The following is a 20,988-nucleotide window of genomic DNA, read 5'->3' as shown; positions in this document are numbered from 1 at the left end:
CTTTGAACAGGACGACTGTATGACCGTCACAACAATAATTCATCGTTTTTCGTCGATCAGAAACAAACAACGTATAATCAAATGCGTCTTTTATTAAAATATGTCACTCGGACAAACCGTGGGTGAGGCCCCTTTTGAGGGTTCAGAATCACCCGGGCCATGAAACAATTGCTCGCAGTGGCTGCTGCGAGTATCGGACGCACGTATAATTTGAGCCTAAGCGATACACACCTCTAAGCCTGCATTAGCTTGACGGAGAAAAGGATTCGACTTACGATGGAGGAGAGACGAGCCTCGATAGAGCGACGGACAAATTCGTCCCTGCGCTATGGAGAAGCGCTCAAATGCGTCGACTGCGTCGTCTTTCTGTAGGTCTTGGCCGTACCTTAAAACTCAACAATCAACTCGCGCCGGCTGGCTTTTCCTTCTCCTTGCAACACAAAAAAACAGTAGTGAGACCCCTTAGGGAGCCTCACTTTTTCAAAAAGGGACGATCGTCTAGCAAAAGTTCACCATTTCACTGCCGCAAAAAGTGCACGGCGAAAAAAATTAATCCTAAAAGATTTACTTTGCTTCTTCGTCAACAGTCACCCGGATATAGACAAGACGTCACTTGACATCAGCTGATTCAGCTTTCGCGGATTTTCTAGCCGAATCGAACTCGTCCCGCTCTCCGAACGAGCTTCTATTGCTGTTTGTGAGTCGAAATTGCTCATGACACGACTCGATAGCAAGTGAGGCCTCCTAAGGGGTCTCACGAGCAGTTTTTCGCCAACTTCATCAGCGACGCAGACCTAAACCTAATCGTCGCTAAACGAATCAACTCGAAATCCACAGGCACCGAAGCTAAGGCCCCTGTTCCATCCTCGATATCGCGTTATGGTAGACTACTCAAATACGAAAGAAATCTCTACTCGCGCCTACACTCAAATACGAAAGAAATCTGTACTCGCGCCTACGGAAACGTTTAGGTCGAGAAAAGCCGACTCGATCGCCTTTTTTTAATGATTTGTTAATAAATTATTAGGTCGTCCGTCTGATGCATGAATTTTGTGAATGGTCGATTCCGAGTCGAAATATGCGTGAGGCTGTACGACGTACAGCTGAAGATATTTTCATTGGATAAACTTGAAAGCCTACACCTTCCGGTGAATATGCAAAATAGAAGGAATTAATTACGTAAATATCTTTTATAGGCTTCAAGAGATTAAGATCGTTGATTTGGATTTTCTTTGTGCGCTTGTTTCACCTGCATTAGCTCTCATGTATTCCAATGTGATGTTGCTTCTATCGTTATGCTTTTCTCTTTTTCATTGGCTTGAAAGTCACGGGAGATTTATAGACTTTTAGGGAAACATAGTGGCATTGAAGCGAAAGCAAGTATGCCTATATTCAGGTGTGTCAATAGTCAAATATTCATTTTGATTTAATGAAAATATGTAATTGATATTTAGTAGATACCTCTTCTTGCAGTTTTCGAATACACAGTCTGTGTTCTTGGCGCAATGGGCGACTGCTCGTTCTTCTAATTCAAGCTGAACCCTATGTTAGGTATGCATATCCTTCATGTAATGTGAAAGGTCATAATAAGCATGGGCCCAACTGAAATAGAGAAGAGGGAGGACAGCTATTGATGTCTCTTTTTAGGCGCTCTTTCTGCCAGAAAGAGAAAATTATTCTTGGAACGCAGCCAGCGCTTCTGAAGCCCTTCTATTTGCGCGGTTCGTTCAGCGTGTTCACGTGCTCGATTGACCGACAGCTGGATTCATTGCCATCAGAATCGTAATCTCTCGTTGCTCCAAGTACGGTGATAGCTCTATGCACGTGAGCGGTATCGCTATCTATTTATTTACGGCCTCGATCCCCTTACGACTCTAATGAATGAAAATCTTTTAAAAAGTCTAAATCAGCCTTTAGTTAAGTTATAGTTAATAGGTGTGATGTAGACGGCGGTAAACGCATGACGTACTTTGGGGTTACCGGGCCGTAAATACTACCGTAATTGATTGAAACTGTTTCTCTCTTATGAGGTGGTGCTCTGCTCACGTTTCGAATCCCTCAAGTCCAAAAAGTAGTATGGTCGCCCAGCAGCCTATTGTACCGTAGTCTCGTTTCTAACCGTAGACAAACACGAGAAACCGGGCAATCAGTTGTTCGTGCTTTAAAATTAAGTCCACAGAACAGGCATCTGATTATCTTGAAGTCTACCCGTGCTCGGATCGCTTAGTCAAGAATCATGATGAAAGGTACATCGTATTCTCTGCATCAACTAAGCTGATTTATATTTTTAGGAATTGGGGGTCCTGAGCACGACCCCGTTATTGAAAAACTGCTCGCGCGGGGTCCCGGGCACGACCCCGTGAAAAAAAACTGCCTCGAAGGGGTCCTGGGCAAGACCCCGTCGAAACTGCCCGTGCATGAAAACGCGAGGGGATACTCTGCGCAATTTTTTTCAATTTATTAAATAAAACAAGCGTCCCTTCCCTTATAAAATCGCGAGCAGTTTTTGATGTCGGGGTCTTGCTCAGGACCCCGTTGGAGCAGTTTTTGATGACGGGGTCTTGCTCAGGACCCCAAGGTAACGCCTACGCAAAAGAAATTACGACGAGCAGCTTTACTTTCCGAGGGCTTACCTGCACATCAAGTGGTTCCATTAGCGCACGTCACAGACTCTACCAACAAACATTAGAATTAGAACACAAATATGTTTAAATTTAAAAAAAAATGACGAATGTTTCTTTGCCACGTTGCAAGGAAAGAAGTTTGCTGGAAAATGCGGCGTCACAAATTTCCATCGCTCCAGACGGCATAATCTTGCAGAATTTCAAAACAATTTAACTGATGCAGAAACCATAGAAATATCTCTATGCCTACGGGCATAAACTTCCTTTGGCCAAATTTCATGACGATATCACCGAAATATACAGGTAAAGACAGAGACAAGCTGAGCGAGCCGCAGTTGACACCTGAGAAACAACTTGGTTCGCGTACGCAAAAGTTCGTTTTCCACAACGGTTTCTCCTGTCTTAGCGTGTGGGGGCGGGGCTCTTGGGGAAAACGGTTCGAGTTCTAACGTACGTCTCCGCCATGCATGGGGACTTCGTTCGACAATTGTTACTCTTTTTCTGCTTTGACCAATTCTAATTAGTGATTAGCTTCGACGACGAAAGTAATTTTACCATCATTGTTTTCGTTACTTCAAACGAGTCTCCATTCACATTCGACATTAGAGGAGTCGAATTATTTGAGATTCGTCTCCTGTTCTATGAAAAGCAGAAGTTCGCTCTTCGCCCTCCCGTGATTAGAGAGGATTCCCCCAACACCTACGTCGCGTTCCGGATCGACCACTCAGCCAGAACGTACACAATCATTAACCGCTTTGAATAGATCTGAGAAAGAAAAAGGACAACTTTTGAATGTGTTATGTTATGTTATGCGTGCAATCAAACTACTGTTATTTATAGCGACGTCGATCTCTTCGTTAGGCATTGTTCAAAGACGAGACGATGAGACAAAAGGTGAGGCCCCCTTTTAGGGTTCACATCCACCCGGGCCACGACATTTTTGCTCGCTACAGCCGCTGTGAATACCGCACGCACGCATAAATCTAACTACGACAAGACACGCCTTAAGGCTTACTTTCGGTCGTTAGAGGAGACCATTCGACCGACGACGGAGGAGAACTGGGCCTCGATACAGCTACGCATCTAATAGCCTGTGGTGTGTTGGGGAACGACCGGAACGCTTCGAATGTTCCCTCCCAGAGTATGCCATCATAGTACCTTCATAAAGAAAATTTGACTCGAGAGCGCCAGCCTTTCGTTCTTTCTTGAAACGCGAAAAACTGCCGGTGAGTCCCCTTAAGGGGCCTCATTCTTCTTTAAAAGATTCAAGCGCCTTACGAAGAACTTTGGAGAAACAGTCTACCGTCGCCGAAAGATGCCGCGAGGAAAATTCAGTCAAAAGGTTAAGCTTTTCTTGAACGGTTACCCGGATAAGGTTGGAGATTCCCTACTGTACATCATAGATAGGTCCCAAAGCTATGCAACCATTTCGTTTCAAGCACACTGCGCAAAAACGCGAGCACTGCTGTCTCGTCAGGTAAATGAAGAGCAGATAATTGGTCACCGAGCTGTGCAGTGTGCGACAGCGGGTCCTGCCTTCGAAGCGCTGTTTGCAAAGGTCTTAGCCGAGAGTCGCCGGAGCGAGGACTTCGGTGAATTAATAGTAAACTGGGCTACACAGGGAAAGCGAATTAATTAATAGTCTTGCCACACACTCTCGGGCTCCTTCTCAAATTAATTAGACACAGCGCAACGTCTAGGACTAGCACAGCAGATTGCAACATATGTTTGCCCAGCTGCGCAGCTAGGTCTATACTGCTGCGGTAACACGGCATCATCTACGCTCGCGGAGGCCTCACAAATTAGCGCTCTTATCGTCGACCGATTTATTTGCCAGGCCAAGATCTTCCTCGTGTGTTTCGTCCGCGGCATCGCTTGTAGTACACACGTCTTCTGAGCTATCCGACCTATATATAAGAAAATACATTAAATACGTGCAATGATCGCGGGTAATAGGTTATCGTTACTTTTGCAAGGAGGTATATAGCATAGAAGCCCGCGCACGTCTGCGATTTCTCTTGACGACGCTAACAATTAGAAGACAGGCCAAAATAACAACAGCAACGCCAGCAATTGAACCTCCGACGACTCGGCCGACGACAGAGCTTCCTAGGAATAGAAGTGCGACCAAACGTCAAACCCTTCGTACGCCTCTAAAGGAATAAACGTACCACTACGTATACTCTTGGGAGAGCCGAGTAGTTGAAACGAGACCGCTTTTGCAGCCGTGCAGTTGGAAATAGAAGAAAGACTCGCGCGAATGACGAAAACCAGGCGTTTATGCGCATAATGCTGGAGCAGCGACGCATTAGCTACGATGATTGAGCCGGACGTGGCATCTAGACCAATCGAGGGAGAAAAGATTGCTTCGGACGTGTTCAAAACAGTCATCGAATACGTCGCATTGACGGTCCTGTTATTGAAGGATAATAATCCCAGAATTTGTCCGTTGACAACGTCGTCTCTATTAACCGAAAGAAGATTGTGAGTAAAATTAGGCAAGGATGGCCGCCTAGATCCGCTTTGCGAGCAGACAAAAGGAAGACGACGAGAGCACGGTACAGCTTTCCAGCCGTCGGCACCGATCATCAAACAGCCCGATGCACCTTTCATCGCATCCGACTTCCACTTCGGATAAAGTCCATCAAACAGTGCTCCATCTTGACTGTTCCGCCAACCGTCGCCGCTATTTCGGAGTCCTAGCCATATATCTGGTCGGCGAAGTGAACTGGAAGGCGAGACGGAAGACATGTCTCGGAAGAACTCACCCGATGAAGTAAATCCGGCTGTGGCTAGCCACCCTCCCAATGACTAGAAACGTATCGAGTCTTCGATCTATGTACGAACGTTGTTAACGTAACACGCACCTTGCAGTAGTCATTTGCTGCCGGCCAAGTAAGTGCTCCACCAACGTACAAATGACAGTCGCAGTCGTATCCTTTCCAACCGGAAGAGCAATCTGGAAAAGAATCTGATTATCAGAAAACTTCATCGTAAATCACTTACAAGAACTCACTAACTGCGGATCTTTCAATAATACGGGCGTAATGTTCACCGAAAATGGAACATTTATTCGGTGCGATAGAGACCGAGAGCTTTCCACCGGCCCCCACCAATTACGCTTCGCATACACAGTAAGCAGCTGAGTGTTGGGAGAACTGACCGTAAATTTCGTATCAGAGGATTGATCGTAGATGGAGTTATTGGTCCACTGCAGGTTAACGCCTTTCGAAGGCTCAACGCTGATAACTGATTGCACTGTTAAAACTGAAGGTGCTGTGCTAACACAATTTCGAGGTTACAGTCACTGCAACTATTCTAACCTTAGCTTTGGCTCAAAGTAACCTTAGGCGCAGTGTTGTAGAGTCACCAACTTTTAGTGTTGCGATAACGCTTTAGAAGGCACTGTGAATAAGCCCGGAGGTGCTTGCTTACCTATTCGAAAGTTCTTTCTGAACACGTCCAAAGGCTATGCCAATCCTGTGCTAACGGCTACGTAAACCTCATTAAAGATTAATTGCAACATATTTTTGTGAATTTGAATTATTAGCCGCCTTGGTTTGATGATGTGCATGCGTGAGCCCCCAGCAAGCCTACCCAAGGGTGTGGGTAAATTTGCGCGTCGTTATTACGAAGCATAACTTTACCTATAAATTCACAAACATTCACAGCGTTTTTTTGCTACTCTCTATACACGGATATTTAGTCATTTAATTTAAAATTATTATGGTAAAGCGATCTTTATTAGTTACAATTTGTGACCTATCAAGGAGCATAAAAATTAACTCATAACTAGTTCATCAAAAAATGCTGAATGTTTCTCATGCACATACTCTTATGGAACTGATATTAGAATCCATTGCAGCCACGAAATTACCCAAAAGAGTTAATGGGAAGTGCCTCCGTTTGACATTGCGTGGTCAGTCATACAAGGAAGCTTGTAGCTAAAATTAGAAATCTTTTGCCAAGTACAGTAGTGCATTTATTCTAAACTCCACCACTTTGCAGCCAAACGACAGACGAGTTAATTAAATCGGTTGCTCTAGCAGCCTATATACAGGGTGAACGCGGTGTGCCTAAACAATCATTGCATGCTAACAGCTCATTGAAGAAATTCGCCGCGTCTAAGCTAGGCAAACTGGTTTAATCGGAAGCTCCAGCAGCCTAACTAGAATGCGGCATGCGCAATTAAACAATAAAAAATTTTCAGTTTACTAGTCAGAGGCGTCAGCAGCAGTCAGAATGCAGTATGCGTAAACTAAACCGGAAGAGGAACGTTTACGGTCCGCTAAAGCAATCCGCCGCGTCACAGCCAAGCAGACGGGTTAGATCGGAGGCTCCAGCAGCCTAACTAACATGCTCTATGACCACAAAAAACAGCAGGAGTTTCTTTGGCCCTCTGGAGCGATCCGCCACGTCACAGCCAAGCAGACGGGTTAGATCAGATGCTCCAGAAGCCTAACTAGCATGGGTATGCGTAAGTTAATTTTTTCTGTTCGCTGGAGCGATCCGCCACGTCACAGCTAGGCAGACGGGTTTAATCGGAAGCTCCAGCAGCCTAACTAACATGCTGTATGACCACAAAAAAACAGCAGGTGTTTCTTTGGCGCTCTGGAGCGATCCGCCACGTCACAGCCAAGCAGACGGGTTAGATCGGATGCTCCAGAAGCCTAACTAGCATGGGTATGCGTAAGTTAATTTTTTCTGTTCGCTGGAGCGATCCGCCACGTCACAGCTAGGCAGACGGGTTTAATCGGAACCTCCAGCAGCCTAACTAACATGCTGTATGACCACAAAAAAACAGCAAGTGTTTCTTTGGCGCTCTGGAGCGATCCGCCACGTCACAGCCAAGCAGACGGGTTAGATCGGATGCTCCAGTAGCCTAACTAGCATGGGGTATGCCCACACAAAACAGCAAGTGTTTCTTTGGCCCTCTGGAGCGATCCGCCACGTCACAGCCAGGCAGACGGGTTAGATCGGAGGCTCCAGAAGCCGAATTAGCATGCGGCATGCGTGAACTAAGGTGTAAGAAAACCTTTTTTGGTCCGCTGGAGCGATCCGCCACGTCACAGCCAGGCAAACGGGTTAGATCGGACGCTCTTACAGACCATTAGGCACGCGTATTAGTGACATGAGCGCTGTAAACGCTACTTTCGCCTAATCATGTAACTCGGGACGCGTAGAACGATTAGAAAAGAAACTTGGACGGTAGATATATCAAAAAGCTACCAAGTATCGCCGTTCGGAGAGCATGCACGCAGTATATCTTACAGTTGTAAGGAGCTCCGATGGCGAACTATGTCACACCTTTGCACGAGGTTCAGTGCCAATCTGCGCAAGCTCATAAGCCAAATATTTTAGTAACTACCTTCTAGCCAAGCAAATTTTTCGTGCATTGTCACCGAATAGTAAAGCCGCGCCTACCAACTCAACGGATGCGATATTCTCTTGGTGTTCAATCGGAACTCGTCAGAAAAGGGCAAAAATTATTTGACTGTCTTTACCGTTCACGGAGAAAGCGTTTAGTTGAAACTCAATTATGATACTAAGGGACAACGCAAACCGTCCTTTCAAGTACTGTATTTGCAGAACATCCCGCCCCAACTTTGATCATGCATGCATTCATTTGCGCTACACTGAACCAAATTTGGTGTTAGCGTAACACAAACGGCCCAGCTTTTCGAAACACTTTGAGGGTTATATCCGTTCGGTGCTGAGCTAACGCCAAAATCGCGTTCAAGTGAGTTCTGTTTTTACAGTGTGGGAAGCGGAATTCAAAGCAAACGCATTCCATTGACCGAAAATTTTAGACAAATCGTCAGTCATCCTCACTATCGACCGGCCTCTGTTTGAAGAAAAACTGTTCCTGGTAACAAATATATTTGCGTTGTCGGCGACGAAAAGTACATCGCTGAAATCGTTTCGATTGTCTTTGAATCGGTTGCCGATACACGTGCATGCGTCGCCTCCGCGTACGTGTACCGAATGACTGCCGACATTGTTTTGAAAGTCGTTGTCAACAAGCAGAACTGTCGAACGCAATGCCATCTCCAAGTCGAGGCCGATCCTGTTTCGTCGTAAGACGTTATTTTGGAGAAAGATATTTGATTCGCCGACGAATGATAAACCGGCCAGTGGCAACAAACCGCTTTCCGTTGTGTTCCAATTGCCTTCGATTTCGTTGCGGAGAAAGAAGAGTGAAACGGAAGATGACTCCGTGGCGACGAATTGCGGCGTAAAGTTTGACGTGACAGAGATTCCGCCTAAGCTATTGTTCGATACCGTAGATTCGATCAATTCGTAGCGACGTTGATCGACCGAGTAGGCGGACAAACCGTGACCAGTATTAGACGACAAACTGCATCTACGAATGATCTGTGTCGTTTTTGAAATTCCTAAGGAAAGGCATGAACGATCCAATTGCGTACCTCCTCGAGCACCTACATGCACTATAGCTACCTACCAGAGAGTGGCTGCTCTTCAATGTACGCCAGAATGTAGTCGCTTTCGGGGTCGTATGTTCCAGAAGACGACGAGAGCGGTGGTGGAGTGGTTGTGTAGTAATCGTCATACGGTGCAGAAGAAGTGCAGTAGTAGTCGTAATCGACGTTGCTGCCGATTTCGATAGCGACAGTCATGCGCGAAAGAGGAGCGGTGTAATGTTGAGCACCAGCCATAGAACGCCTCGACGTATATCTTGCGCCGTCAACTTGCAACGTTCGAAGCTTTTGTCCGAAAGCATAGGTAATCAGGTGGAAAGACGGTACAAATCCAGGACTCGCCATAATGGTAATAAAGCAGTTCGAAGGCAAGGTATCCAATTCACGTCGGGGACTGAATCGAAGATAGAAAGATTTTGTGATGTTGACCAGTGACTGAGAGCAGATGTCTACGATCTGGTCATAGACGACAGGAATGTTCCACAGTCTCATTGGAACGCTGACCGGCGACAATTCTAACCCGTGACCAGTATTTCCCTTGCATTGGGAATCGTTGACGGCCAACGATAAACTATTCACAAGTCGAATTCCACTCCCGCCGTTATCAAACGATCTTACTCCGACGAGTGAAGAGTTCGTTGGTGCATTCGTCGTCTCGATTCCAATCCAGTAACTCTTCGACACCAAAACGTTTGCAAGAGTGAGATTATGTCCAACGGACTGTATAGCGGCTACGCGCTCAGCATTAGCAATACCAGCGTTGATAACTTGCACATTTTCCATTACAGATCCCCTTCCTCTTCCACCGCTCGATGCAGAAAATCGAACGCCAGACCAATAGATAAATGACTTTCTTTGACTGTCCTTCGGCAAGTGCGACGAAACGTAGCAGGAGACTCTAAGCGCGCCGTAAATGCACTTTGCCGAAGAAAATTCATAATTTTGACAATCGGCTAAATCGAACTCGTTTCCAGAGCACAGAACGTGCTGCAACCAGCCTTTCCCAGCATATGAAGTATCGGTTTCGTGAAACCTGCTGTTCGTATTGAAAAGACTTCGGCAGACGACGCGAGCAATGTAGTAGTTATGATAAGTTCCGAACGCATGGTACTGCGTGCCCGTTTCACTGGCCGCGCAGACGGCGCCCCAATGACCGCGGTAAAAGATTTCCAGAATACCGGAAACATGTGACGACTGCTGAACAAGTCTCAACGATCCGTCCACTTCCTTTCCGGCCGCCTGTTTGGTCAGCAAGTCGTCGTCGACCATGTAAATTGGATTAGCGGTCGTTCCCTTCGCCGTCAGCCGCCCTTCGACTAGAATCCCAGTATTGGCGGAGAATCGCAACGTGACACCCTCTTCGATAATCAGTTCGCCGCGAGGCAGTACGGAAACGTCGCCGATGACGATATACGGCGACAGGGAACGACGCAAGACGAAACGATTCGACACCAGACCACTGACCAAGGCATCTTCGTGGACAATGCTATCTGTCGTCTTTGACGGCACCACTGCCGGACCGAGTGGAGATTTAAGGTAGGGAACAACGACGACTCGAGCCAAACGAGAGCAACTTCCAAACGCGTAGACCCGCTTTTGAATGTCTGCTTCGTTCTCCACGCCTTCGCCCCAGTAGTTTCTCGTGGCATTCACAGTCGCTTCGGCCGAACTCTGCACCGGTATATTGATAGACAATTCGTAGGAAGAAGCAAAGTTCATAAACGCATTCTCTCGAACGACCACTGTACTCTGCTGGGCTAAGACAACGACGGCACTTCGGTTGTCCTTCACTCCCTCCGCTTGGCTAACGGGCGTTATGACCGTGTTATTGACAAGTAGGTTGCCGATAAATACGCTTGCCGATTTCGACTTGGAGCGAGAAAAGAACCTGACAACAAAACTTCCGCGATTCGCGGTGAAGCGATTGGCTGTCACATTGAACGTGCTCAACGAACCGACGTCAAAAAAAGCCGAGCCGCTGCCTTCTTTCGTACTGTTATGAAACGCAAAATCATTGCTGTAGATCGTGACGACTCGAATCAGCTCTGCGGTAATTGATAGACCGGTGTAGTGATTAGCAGTAAAATTATTCCCCACCAAATTAGCGTAGTACTTTCCAGTACGAGTGACGCCGCCGTACGATTGACCCGCAATCTCGCAACCAATTTTATTGTTCGATAACACGTTCTGAACGACGTTGGCTTGGAAAGACTGGTAGGAAGGCTGGAGGTTTAATTGAATGGCCGAGTAACTACCAGTCACAACGTTTGAGTCAATGACAACACCGAGAGTAGACGAAATCGACAGATTATTACCCGAAGAATAGGAATGATAGAGTTGAACTCCGTAAGAGCAGTTCGTCACCGTATTGTTTCTGATAGTGACATTACCCCGAAACGAGGTAAAATATAGAGCAGCCACGGACGACCCAGTCAACGTCGTATTGACGATAGATACCGAACCGAGAGAAGAATAAACGTATACACCGTATTGTCGGGTTTCGATCGTCGAATTCGCTATCACCAAATCGTCGTCCATTCCCTCAACGAATATGCCGTAATCAGATCTGGTAATGCGAACGTTCTCTATCTTCACCGACGATTTGCGTACGCTGACAGGAACAGCCGCCACGCGCAGTACGAATCCCGGCGCGCCTTTCCTCTTACCCGTCAGGAGTTCAATGTAAAGGCTACTGCCACTGCTGAGAACGGAACGGCCATTGGCGTTCGAGTGACCGGTGTAGTCGGCCAGAACGGTACTGTTCGCCGAAGATCCGTCTCGAATGATCAAACGGTCTTCTGGGTACAGTTGCAAACTGACGGCGCTGACGCTGAGCAGATACCCCGGCGCCACAACGACGCCTGAGCAGAACATGGCCGCCGAGTGTTGACGAAGGCGGAGACCGACGAAGAGGTCGTTAGCCCGATCGACAGTGAGCGTTGCGGGCATAGCACAGATGGACTCGAGTGCGGTCACATCGCCGTCGTAGACGTCCTCTTGCAGACGTATTCCCTGTCCGTAAACATTCGTCATTGACACGTTATGGACAATAAGGTCCAAGCCGCTTGATCGACGTACGGAAATACCGTCGCCGCGAGCCGAGTCGATGTGAAGACCACTGATGTTGACTCTGTCGCGGAGTGACGTCGCGGAAATAGCAGACGAATACGATTGGCTGATTACAACTCCGTTGAAGCGAGGAACGTGGTTGTAGCACCGAACCGCTGGAAGAGCTCCTTCTCTTGATAATCCGGCGTAAGCGATGTGAGTAAATGAGAGAGACGACATCGAATTGCCGCGAAACGTCAGTCCAACCCAATTTTCTATAATCGCGCTATACCTCGTGTTGCGGCAGTAGACGACAAGCCGATTAAGGCATCCTGAATCGGCCGCATAATTTCCGAACGACAACGAGCAGTCGTCCAAATCCGAATCGCTTGACGAACAAGAGAAGGACGTGACGACGGGAGTACCGATTTTCGGATACCATACCAGGCTGCTCCGAGACCCTGAAGAGAAACCCAGGCGAAGGCAAGCGATTTGAGCGAGTCGGCTTATAGAGCTATAACTGTAAGATTTCTTGTATGACAGGCAGACAGACGACCACGAACCGCGTCGAAATATTTGCAAAATACCGCTCGTGCCATACCAATAGACCGACTCGTCGATGAGACGAACGTCGGAAAATTGGGTTTTCGGATCGTTGGGGGCCATCTCGGCCGTGAAATAGATCAGTTTGTCCGTTGTGCCTTTAGTGACGAGACGACCGCCTTCAACGTCGATGCCAGTGCCGTATTGGAACCGGAGAGTGACGCCCGCGTCGATAGTTAGTACTCCGCCCGGCAGTACCCGAATCGTCTTCGCGACGAGATACGAAGTTTGAGACGACTTTAGAGTGAACGGCCTGTTCAGTGGACCGCCCACAGTTCCATTCGAATGAAGAATAATCGATTTGTATACGGTCGCGTTGCCTGTCTTTCCGACGTGGCAAAAGTCGTCGGGGGAAAGCAAGTAGGGCGAGTAGACGACGACGGGCAGATCGGACGAATCCATCGAGTCGTAAATCCGCTCCGCGATCTCAGTCGAGTTGACAGTTCCCCAATAGTTGAGGGTCATGTTGAGATGTTGCGAGAACAAACGGCGACGCACTCCGCGCAGACCCAACTCGAGCGACGACGACGGATTGTTGAAGACGTTGTGATAGGCGATAACGTCGACGCTTCGTTCTATTACGAGAACGGCGGACGGGTTTGATGACGAGGAGTACGGCCACACGGCCGAATTGTCCGTCAGTACATTTCGTCTGAACGTTACCGATTGAAATAGAATGACTGGATTCGAAGAGCTGTAGCTCGCGATCGGAGCGAGATCCACAATGACCTCAGCGCGATTAGAGCGAAAGGCGTTGCCTTCGATAATCAAATCGAGAGCGCTTCGCCCGTAAACTTCGATATCCACAATCATGTCCCTCGCGGTATTATTTGAGAACGTGTTGTTAGCTATGAGAACCTTTGACACGAGCTGCGAGCCTTGGAGCAGGGTGAAGCCGAATGCCTTGCCGCCTCCTCGAATAGTGTTTTGTGTGAAGCGAATAGATACGGCTCCGTGTTCTCGACTTTGAACGTTCATGTTCATTGTAATGCCCAACGCGTTGAATAAGAAATCGTTTCGGGCGATGTTTACCGACAGAGTACGATTCCAACTTCCCCAATAGTAGTAGTCGTGGTAGGAATATCGATTTAGAGAGATAGCCCACTGACGGTTTCTCGTCATCGTGCAATTGGCAATAGTCAATCCAAGGTCTGTATCGACCGAAAACTCAAGCGCATTAGAAAAGCCACTAATGGTACAGTTTACGATAGCGATCGTGTGATAACTACCGCTAATGGATATAGCCGTGTTGTAGACGTATCCGTGACCACCAGCCAAATTTTCAGCAAAAGTGCTTGACAATATCGTCACGTTGCCGGACGCGCCGAGGGAGATTATTCCGTTCATTCCGTTTGATTTAAACGAACAGTTTCGGACGAGAAGACTGTCAAATTGGCTGCCAAGGGTAAGAGGTCTATTTGACGAAAAAGCCGATGTGCCGAAAGTGCAGTCACTCAGCGTTACGTCTCGCGACTCCGGACCTAATCCGACCAACTATACCCAAAAAGAAATAGTACTGTCAATCTTACCTATTTCGAATGGAGCAAGGAAGGCAGTTAGGCTCATATTCACAGATGACTGGTAATAGTAGGAGTAGCGCCGATAGATGGTCAGAACCAATTTCGACGAATAGACGGTAGCGGCGCCGGAGATGTAAGAAGAGAACTGCTGAACTGCGCCATCACTCTCGCCGTCTGCGACGCTTATACGAATAGAGTCGCGCAGATACGCGGGCTGATTGAAAACAAGTCTCAGACCATATCCACGTGGAGCGACGAATGTTCGTTTGTACGATCCGTACCGTCCCGTGACGCTTGTTAGGACGACAGTTCCGCTCGGGCTAACGGGAATCGATTTCGAAGAGACCTGAGACGTCGTTGAGATCAGTTTGACGTTGAGATTAACTGTCGGGATAGACGACGATGACAAGTTCGAGATCGGTGTATACCAAGACAGTGCAACTGCTGATTTGCGGAAGTTCTCAAAAGAGCAATTTCTGCACGTGAATTTTGTTGAGAGTAATCCAGATACGCCCGTCAGTGCCCTTATTACTTGTAGGCCATCAAACTCGACATTCTCAGTCACCGAGAGCAGATGAACTGCAGAAGACGAACAATTTCCGATGATGACATCTGTCAGCGACAGGACGGCTTTCCCTTGGATCGTTATAGCACCCAATACCCCAGATCCGGTCTTCTCAATTACCACGTGTTCGAGCACGCCGGAACTACCGCTTCCAAACGACAGTCCACCCCATGACGTCACTAAACGATTCCCTTTCGATAAACATTCCAAGCCGACGTCGTAAGCGTGAGTGCAATTATTATTGCTCCATGACTTTACAGGACAATCAAATATGGATGTCTCGTGACCATTACAGCTGACACGTGAGAAACCGACGTCACCCCAACCGGATCCGAACGAGAGGCGGTAATTAGTCGGGTAACCAAAGCCTAATTCGCTACAGACAACCTGGGCGTCTTGGTAGTCCCACTCCTCACTGCACACGGTGCCCCATCGACCAACGACGTCGTTGTAGACTTCCAAGCGACCCTCGTTCGATGACAATCCGCCGACGAGGCGAACTTTGCCGCTGTACGACGCATCATTTGACTGCGTTTCGTTCAGAGTCAATACAATTGGCTTTGTGGGCGTGCCTTTGGCAACGAGCGAGCTCGAACCGGAAAGATGAACGATCGCGCGCGGATGCAAGCGAACACGAACGCCCGGTTTCAACGTCACCGTGGCGTTCACGATCTCGAGATCCGCTGAAACCTCGTAAGGACTTCCGGTTTCGGTCAGAACCACAGGAGACGTCACGCGACCGCTAAGTTTAGCATGGGCTGTTGCGTCTGTGTGAGAAAGAGGGAAGGCGTGAAAGAACCGCACCCACGCGTGGTTAGAACTGGTTTTCACCGCATAGAGCAAACTGTAGAAAGAGCAGAGAAACGAAATACCTGTTGGAAGAAAAAAAGGGCCGGGTGACATAGTGTGCATATGGGATAGGTGCTCGGCGCTAATGCATGACCAGATTCTGGTCAACATCCGCCCTTCTGGCTGCAAGGGTGTGGTCCCCAAAAAACGACCCTTTTTAGACTCACTGGAGTGCCATTGGTAGTGGCAGTGCACTGCTACGCTGCCGTTCCTTGGAGCAAGTCAATGAGTTGATGACTGAAGTGCTGGAACGTCGCGTTTCTTTTCCTTCGGCTCACGGCACAACTATTAATTGTCGGGAGTAGTCAGTACAGTGTACCAGTGAGTCTCCTCCACCTAATCAATATTCTGCTCCTATTGCTCCAATCTGACGACGACACAACGTAGGTGAGGAGGAGCTTTACTCTTCACTTGAGAGTTGAGTCTCAAGGCGACAGCGTCAGTTTCTATTGAAATTAAGCTCCGGACGGACGTCTGAACGTAAATACGTTAACCATCTATTTTTAGAAATACTTCTCTCGAGGATCAAAGAAGGCAATTTTCTTGTCACTTACAACACTGGGAAGGTCTAGACAGTAGTTCAAAATATTTTCACCCTTCGCCAAGTCTTACTACCTGTTAGGTGATAAACAGAATTGAAACCAATTCCAAAACGACCCACTTTCAAGGGATCTTTCTCCTTCACGCTTCGGTGAAGAGTCTGTATACTGTCCCAGTCGCTGTCCTTAAAAACAGCGTTGTTCTGTGCGTAAAGCGCCGGCCCTTGAAATCGAGCTAATTCCGGGTTGATCAGAGTTTCCCTGCCATATGCATCTGGCCTCGCATCGAGAAGAAACTGCACTTCGGTAGCGCCAGGGTCGTCTGCATTTTGAATTAGCTCCTGTTCAGAAGCTGACGTCGAAAGCGCAAAACATTCTCGCACAGTACCTTTAGAATCTGCCCACCGTGAGGGTATTTCTTCAGTATGACTTGAATCTGTTCCCACAGGGTTGGACCTCTCGGGCAAAATTCCCACTCAGAAACGTCTGAAATGAAATAGTTAATTAAACATGTTAATCTAATGCAAAAATTTGGAAAAAATGAGACCCATAATGACAGATTATATTAGCCACCCATTAGTCCTAGGTGATAAGAAAGGTTTTCCACATTCACGGAATTCTTTCTGACATCATTGATCAATAATCAATAAAAGAAATTGATACAATCAAGTACCAAAGAAAACGTCATTTATGCAGAAGCAAAGCAGCCTATTCGACCTAATCCGCCAGGAAGCAAAAAAGAGGGCGTGACTAAGGAATTTCCCGTGTTCGACCAGCAAAAGGCCAGTTTGCGAAAAAATTACCAATCTAGCAAGCCAAAGGCGGGCTGGTAGCAAGAAAAGTGGTTAGAGAGAGATTCATCGTGTAGCCAGCACACATGGCTCGGCTTGGTCTTAGTAACAGAACGAAGACAGAAAGCTAGGGCTGAGACGTAAGTTAGACCGTACCAGACATCGAATATGCACTTGAAGGCGATCGAAGAACAGTTGCACGTCTCGCTTTAGTCTGTAGCTCTGAGGCTCGTTGAGTCGGAACGATTGCGCTTGCGCGATCACGTGAGAATAGTGCTCCAGTACCAAAGCTACTAAGGAAGGTTTTTCGAGGTCTGGAAGTTGATCGTTTCATTTAAACGTACTACGAAAGTCTGCGCTGTTACCTGGATTGAAGCTAGATTCGTTCCAGTCATTCTCCATCGCGCGAGATCGAGCCGAATTGATACTTCGCTCTATATGTCGAGGCGCGGCTCTAGCTCCGACGATCGAGATCGCGATTAGAGATTTGTTTCGTTGTAGTTAGAATTATGGTCGAGCGGGAGATGTTCAGAGCGGCTGGAGGGACCGAAATTCTCGTGACCCTGGTGACACTAAACTCCCAACGGGGGCCACAGTTTTATTGTCTCGACTTTGAACGATGAGTGGATGCAAAGATCGACGTCCCTTTCTGATAATTGTAAATATTTGAAATTAATTGTTTTATTCGTCATTCTACAGTATCGGCCGGAATACGATGGGAAACGGCCTAAAATCGGCTAGACATGAGACTCTATGAAATATTGTTCGAACTTTTCGGTAATTAGATACATGTGTCTATTATCATTCGAGTCCACGATTGTCGCGTGCCAGCCACATATGTTCTCACGCTTGCTCACGTGAGACTGATAATGGTGGCGTTGCAAGGCGGAGCTAAAAATGCGAAACTGAAGCTCTTTGCCATCGGCTGCTGTATATTGGTGCTTGCCATTGCGTCTGTACCATCACTCGTCTTTGCATTTCCCGACTGGGGCTTGAGCTCGGAACGTTTGGTAGGAAAAATAAACACCCTGTTACTATATACATGTATATGACTTTAAGGAGGACATTGCTGCTCAGAGAAACGTTTCCTTTGTCAATGGAAGCAGTTGTAACGTCGAAGTTTCTCTACCCCACGGTGTGGGGACAAATTTGATCGAGCAAGTGGATGTGAAGAGTCTCATTCCTTCTCTACTCCCTTTATTAAGCTCTAACAAGTGCTCCCAGTTGTTGGACATCCTTATTCGACCTGGTGGCGGTCAAATTTCGATTTTTCAAACGCTCTCTCCGTTTGAGATACGAGGAATAATTCGTGTATTGAACGTCTCTTATGATCAGCTTACAGCAGGAATGGGTTTAGCCAATATCAGCAGCATGGCTCTTGCGTCTCTCATAAATTCATACTGTCTCGATCAGTTCTCGAATTTAGGTAGTCGAATTTTCATAGAATGCTCTAACTCGTGAGTTGATTTTCTTCGTCAGGGTGCCATAGAGATTTAACATTCCGAAATGACTCAAGCCCGTGCTGCTACGTTTCGTGTCTCAACTGGCAATGGCTTGGAGAGACGAAAACCACCGTCGATTCTGTTATTTTTGCAGTGACAGCAATTGTCGGTTTGGTGGTATTCGTCGCCGCTACGGTCGCGATTATAGCAATTAAATCAAAGTTAGTGGTCAAATTTTAAATAAGTGCAGGCCCCTGAAGTTAGAAGCACCATAATCAATTTATTGCTGAAGGTGATTCTGGTGCTATATAAGCAATCGTAGTGAGTCATTTTAATTAACTTGAATTAAGACCCCGACTCTTCGTGGATAGTTGTTGTTAAATATAAGTCATGTTATACAGGCAGAAGTTCCCTCACCTCATCGTTTCGTATTATATCCTGATTTCTGTTGTGTCGATAAGTAAGATTCTTCTTATCATTCAGACACGTTGTAGCGTTTGATTTGCAGTATTTTCCGAAGCGGTTGGGCGACTCCTTGGACGCGAAAAGGCTATTTGCTGCGATGAGCGAGATCTTCTCAAAGCTTTGCGATCGGATGCTTGCACTTTCTCCATCGCTCGCAGTAAGAAATTCAAAGTGTTGGACACAAATTCTGTATTTTTCATAGCTATAATTCAAAATTTCTGCTTCACATCTGGCGTATCGTGGTGCGTCGTTGGCTTCGTGAACCTCTGGTTTGCCATTGTTCGGTCAAAAAGCCGCCTCTTTGTTTCTCACCGAAACACAATTCACGTCATTGAGGCGTCCTTTGTCTGGGGTACCTCTTTTCTGCTTGCACTCATTCCGTATTGGATGAAAGGAGGAGGTATTTACTTTAATCCTCTTCTTTGCTACGTCTGCTCAACAATAGACAGCGCTTCCTATCATTATTTTTCATTCGTTTTGCCGCAACAAGTCATAGTCGCAGTGGGCGGATTCTTTGCTGTTCATCTGGTTTACACACTGAAAAAACAGGTAAACTAAACCGTAAACCGTGGCTGTTCACGTATTATGCATTGGCAATTGATCATGCTAATGTACTTGTGGGACCATTTTAATAAATAATTATGTAGTTGGTGATAGATACCGTACGAGCAACTGTGCAAGGTGTTTTTCCGAAAGCACAAGGCATGCATGCACGCAAACGAATTTAATTGGTAAATGTAAAAGTCTTTCCCTCTCCCGATACACCCCCAGTAGAAATGCATTAGGTTAAAATGTATATACAAGTGGAAAGTTATGATATGTCCTTCATGCCATATGCAAAAGTTAGTCGGTGTGTCCACATGCACATCTGCGGGCTGCAGTTAAGCCGTCGAAGAATTAGTTTTCCTTATAGGCGGGCAATATTTTGTGATCATGTCTCTTTTTTATAGAGTTTCAATAGAAAGAAGCTTTTTGCCGCGGTTCAAGGTCAAGACGCCAAACAGAAGAAGCACGTCAGTCAGCTCGACGATCTTCAACGTCGCTTCGCCTTTCTCCTAAGCGTCGTCTTTGTCCTTGAATTTTTCGTTATACTTAATGGCTTCATCGTCGTCATGGTTCGCAATAGCGTCGATCTTGACAACCTTGGTGGTTACGTCGAATGCGTTTATCTCGATTTGAACGACGAGTGTCCGAACAAGGAAAAGTCGGCCGTCGAAAACTTGACCTTTGCGTTCTTGATCGTTCGTCGCGTCGCTATTCTCTGCTCCCTTATTTTCCTCATTGCGTTTTTCTGGGCGGCCAAAGACTTTCGGACATTCTGGAAGAACGCTTATCAAAGAGTGCAATCCTGCTGCAAGCGAACTCGATCTGACGATAAGGTTGGCTTAGACACAAGTTACCCTCAGAGCAGCGAGCGTTTTGGCGATGCAAGAACGGCTCCTTATAACGCAGACCTTGAGTTGAGTTCTCTAAACAACATATAGTGTTAAGTAGCTAAAACTCATTTCTTTATTGAGCTATGGTCGTTATGGGTAAGTTTTAGAAATGATTGTATTTGTTTTAGTGTGGAGCGCTGTACGTCTCTTTGACTGTCTGTTATGTGAATGTTTTATACGTATTTGGTATACGTTATGGCAAGCCAATCAGGAGCGCGAATTCAAACGCGATTTGCGACTACTCTATAAGATTATTTTCCCCAATGTCGGTGCTGACTTTTTGCTGCTTAAGCAGGCAGGAAATTGGTCCGCGATGTCAAGAAAAAATTGCGCGCTTTTCTGGAGTCACCCGGACATTACGGGACTTCGCAACGTCGCAAGATGGCGTCTGCAAGCCTCATGCGGGAGACTGTTACGCAAACGAAGGGAAAAGGCTTCGTAGCAGCAAAGCCAATCGACCGAGGGACAATTGTCCTGGAAGAAAAGCCATTTGCGTTCGCCGTGCGTGATCCAATGATCGGCAAAGTGTGCCACGCGTGCCTAGCCAGGTAGAATGCATCCGAGAGCTCTAAGCCTTCTCCATGCGATTGAAAATTTCGTTGTGACAAATTGTATCGCAGCTCGATTTGCAGATTTCACGTTACTGCGGAAAACATTGCCAGGTCG

At 46.9% G+C, this 20,988-nt stretch overlaps 2 protein-coding genes across 2 annotated transcripts; one reads left to right on the top strand and one right to left on the bottom strand.

Moving 5' to 3' along the window:
- Positions 1-1,355: 1,355 nt before the first annotated feature.
- LOC136196792 (uncharacterized) lies at positions 1,356-20,451 on the top strand. The gene is made up of 9 exons (XM_065986430.1): positions 1,356-1,396; positions 1,458-1,551; positions 1,648-1,665; positions 18,203-18,405; positions 18,459-18,642; positions 18,823-18,881; positions 18,930-19,043; positions 19,089-19,435; positions 19,837-20,451. The coding sequence occupies exons 4-9, from the start codon at positions 18,327-18,329 to the stop codon at positions 20,368-20,370; spliced, it is 1,317 nt and encodes a 438-aa protein (XP_065842502.1). The 5' UTR covers positions 1,356-1,396; positions 1,458-1,551; positions 1,648-1,665; positions 18,203-18,326; the 3' UTR covers positions 20,371-20,451.
- Positions 2,444-17,195, bottom strand: LOC136196789 (protein bark beetle-like). Its single transcript, XM_065986426.1, has 17 exons — positions 16,992-17,195; positions 16,577-16,674; positions 16,265-16,529; positions 15,817-16,217; positions 15,632-15,672; positions 14,245-15,567; positions 9,088-14,196; positions 8,388-9,019; positions 5,631-5,880; positions 5,492-5,583; positions 4,796-5,435; positions 4,592-4,733; positions 3,903-4,531; positions 3,783-3,828; positions 3,453-3,715; positions 3,180-3,389; positions 2,444-3,125 (listed from the first exon to the last, which is right to left on the bottom strand). The coding sequence occupies exons 4-13, from the start codon at positions 15,825-15,827 to the stop codon at positions 4,420-4,422; spliced, it is 8,352 nt and encodes a 2,783-aa protein (XP_065842498.1). The 5' UTR covers positions 15,828-16,217; positions 16,265-16,529; positions 16,577-16,674; positions 16,992-17,195; the 3' UTR covers positions 2,444-3,125; positions 3,180-3,389; positions 3,453-3,715; positions 3,783-3,828; positions 3,903-4,419.
- Positions 20,452-20,988: the final 537 nt, after the last annotated feature.

Source organism: Oscarella lobularis, chromosome 16, assembly GCF_947507565.1.
Source record: "Oscarella lobularis chromosome 16, ooOscLobu1.1, whole genome shotgun sequence".
Lineage (NCBI taxonomy): Eukaryota > Metazoa > Porifera > Homoscleromorpha > Homosclerophorida > Oscarellidae > Oscarella > Oscarella lobularis.
Note: the sequence above shows the minus strand (reverse complement) of the source record. Positions and strands in the feature narration are given on the sequence as shown.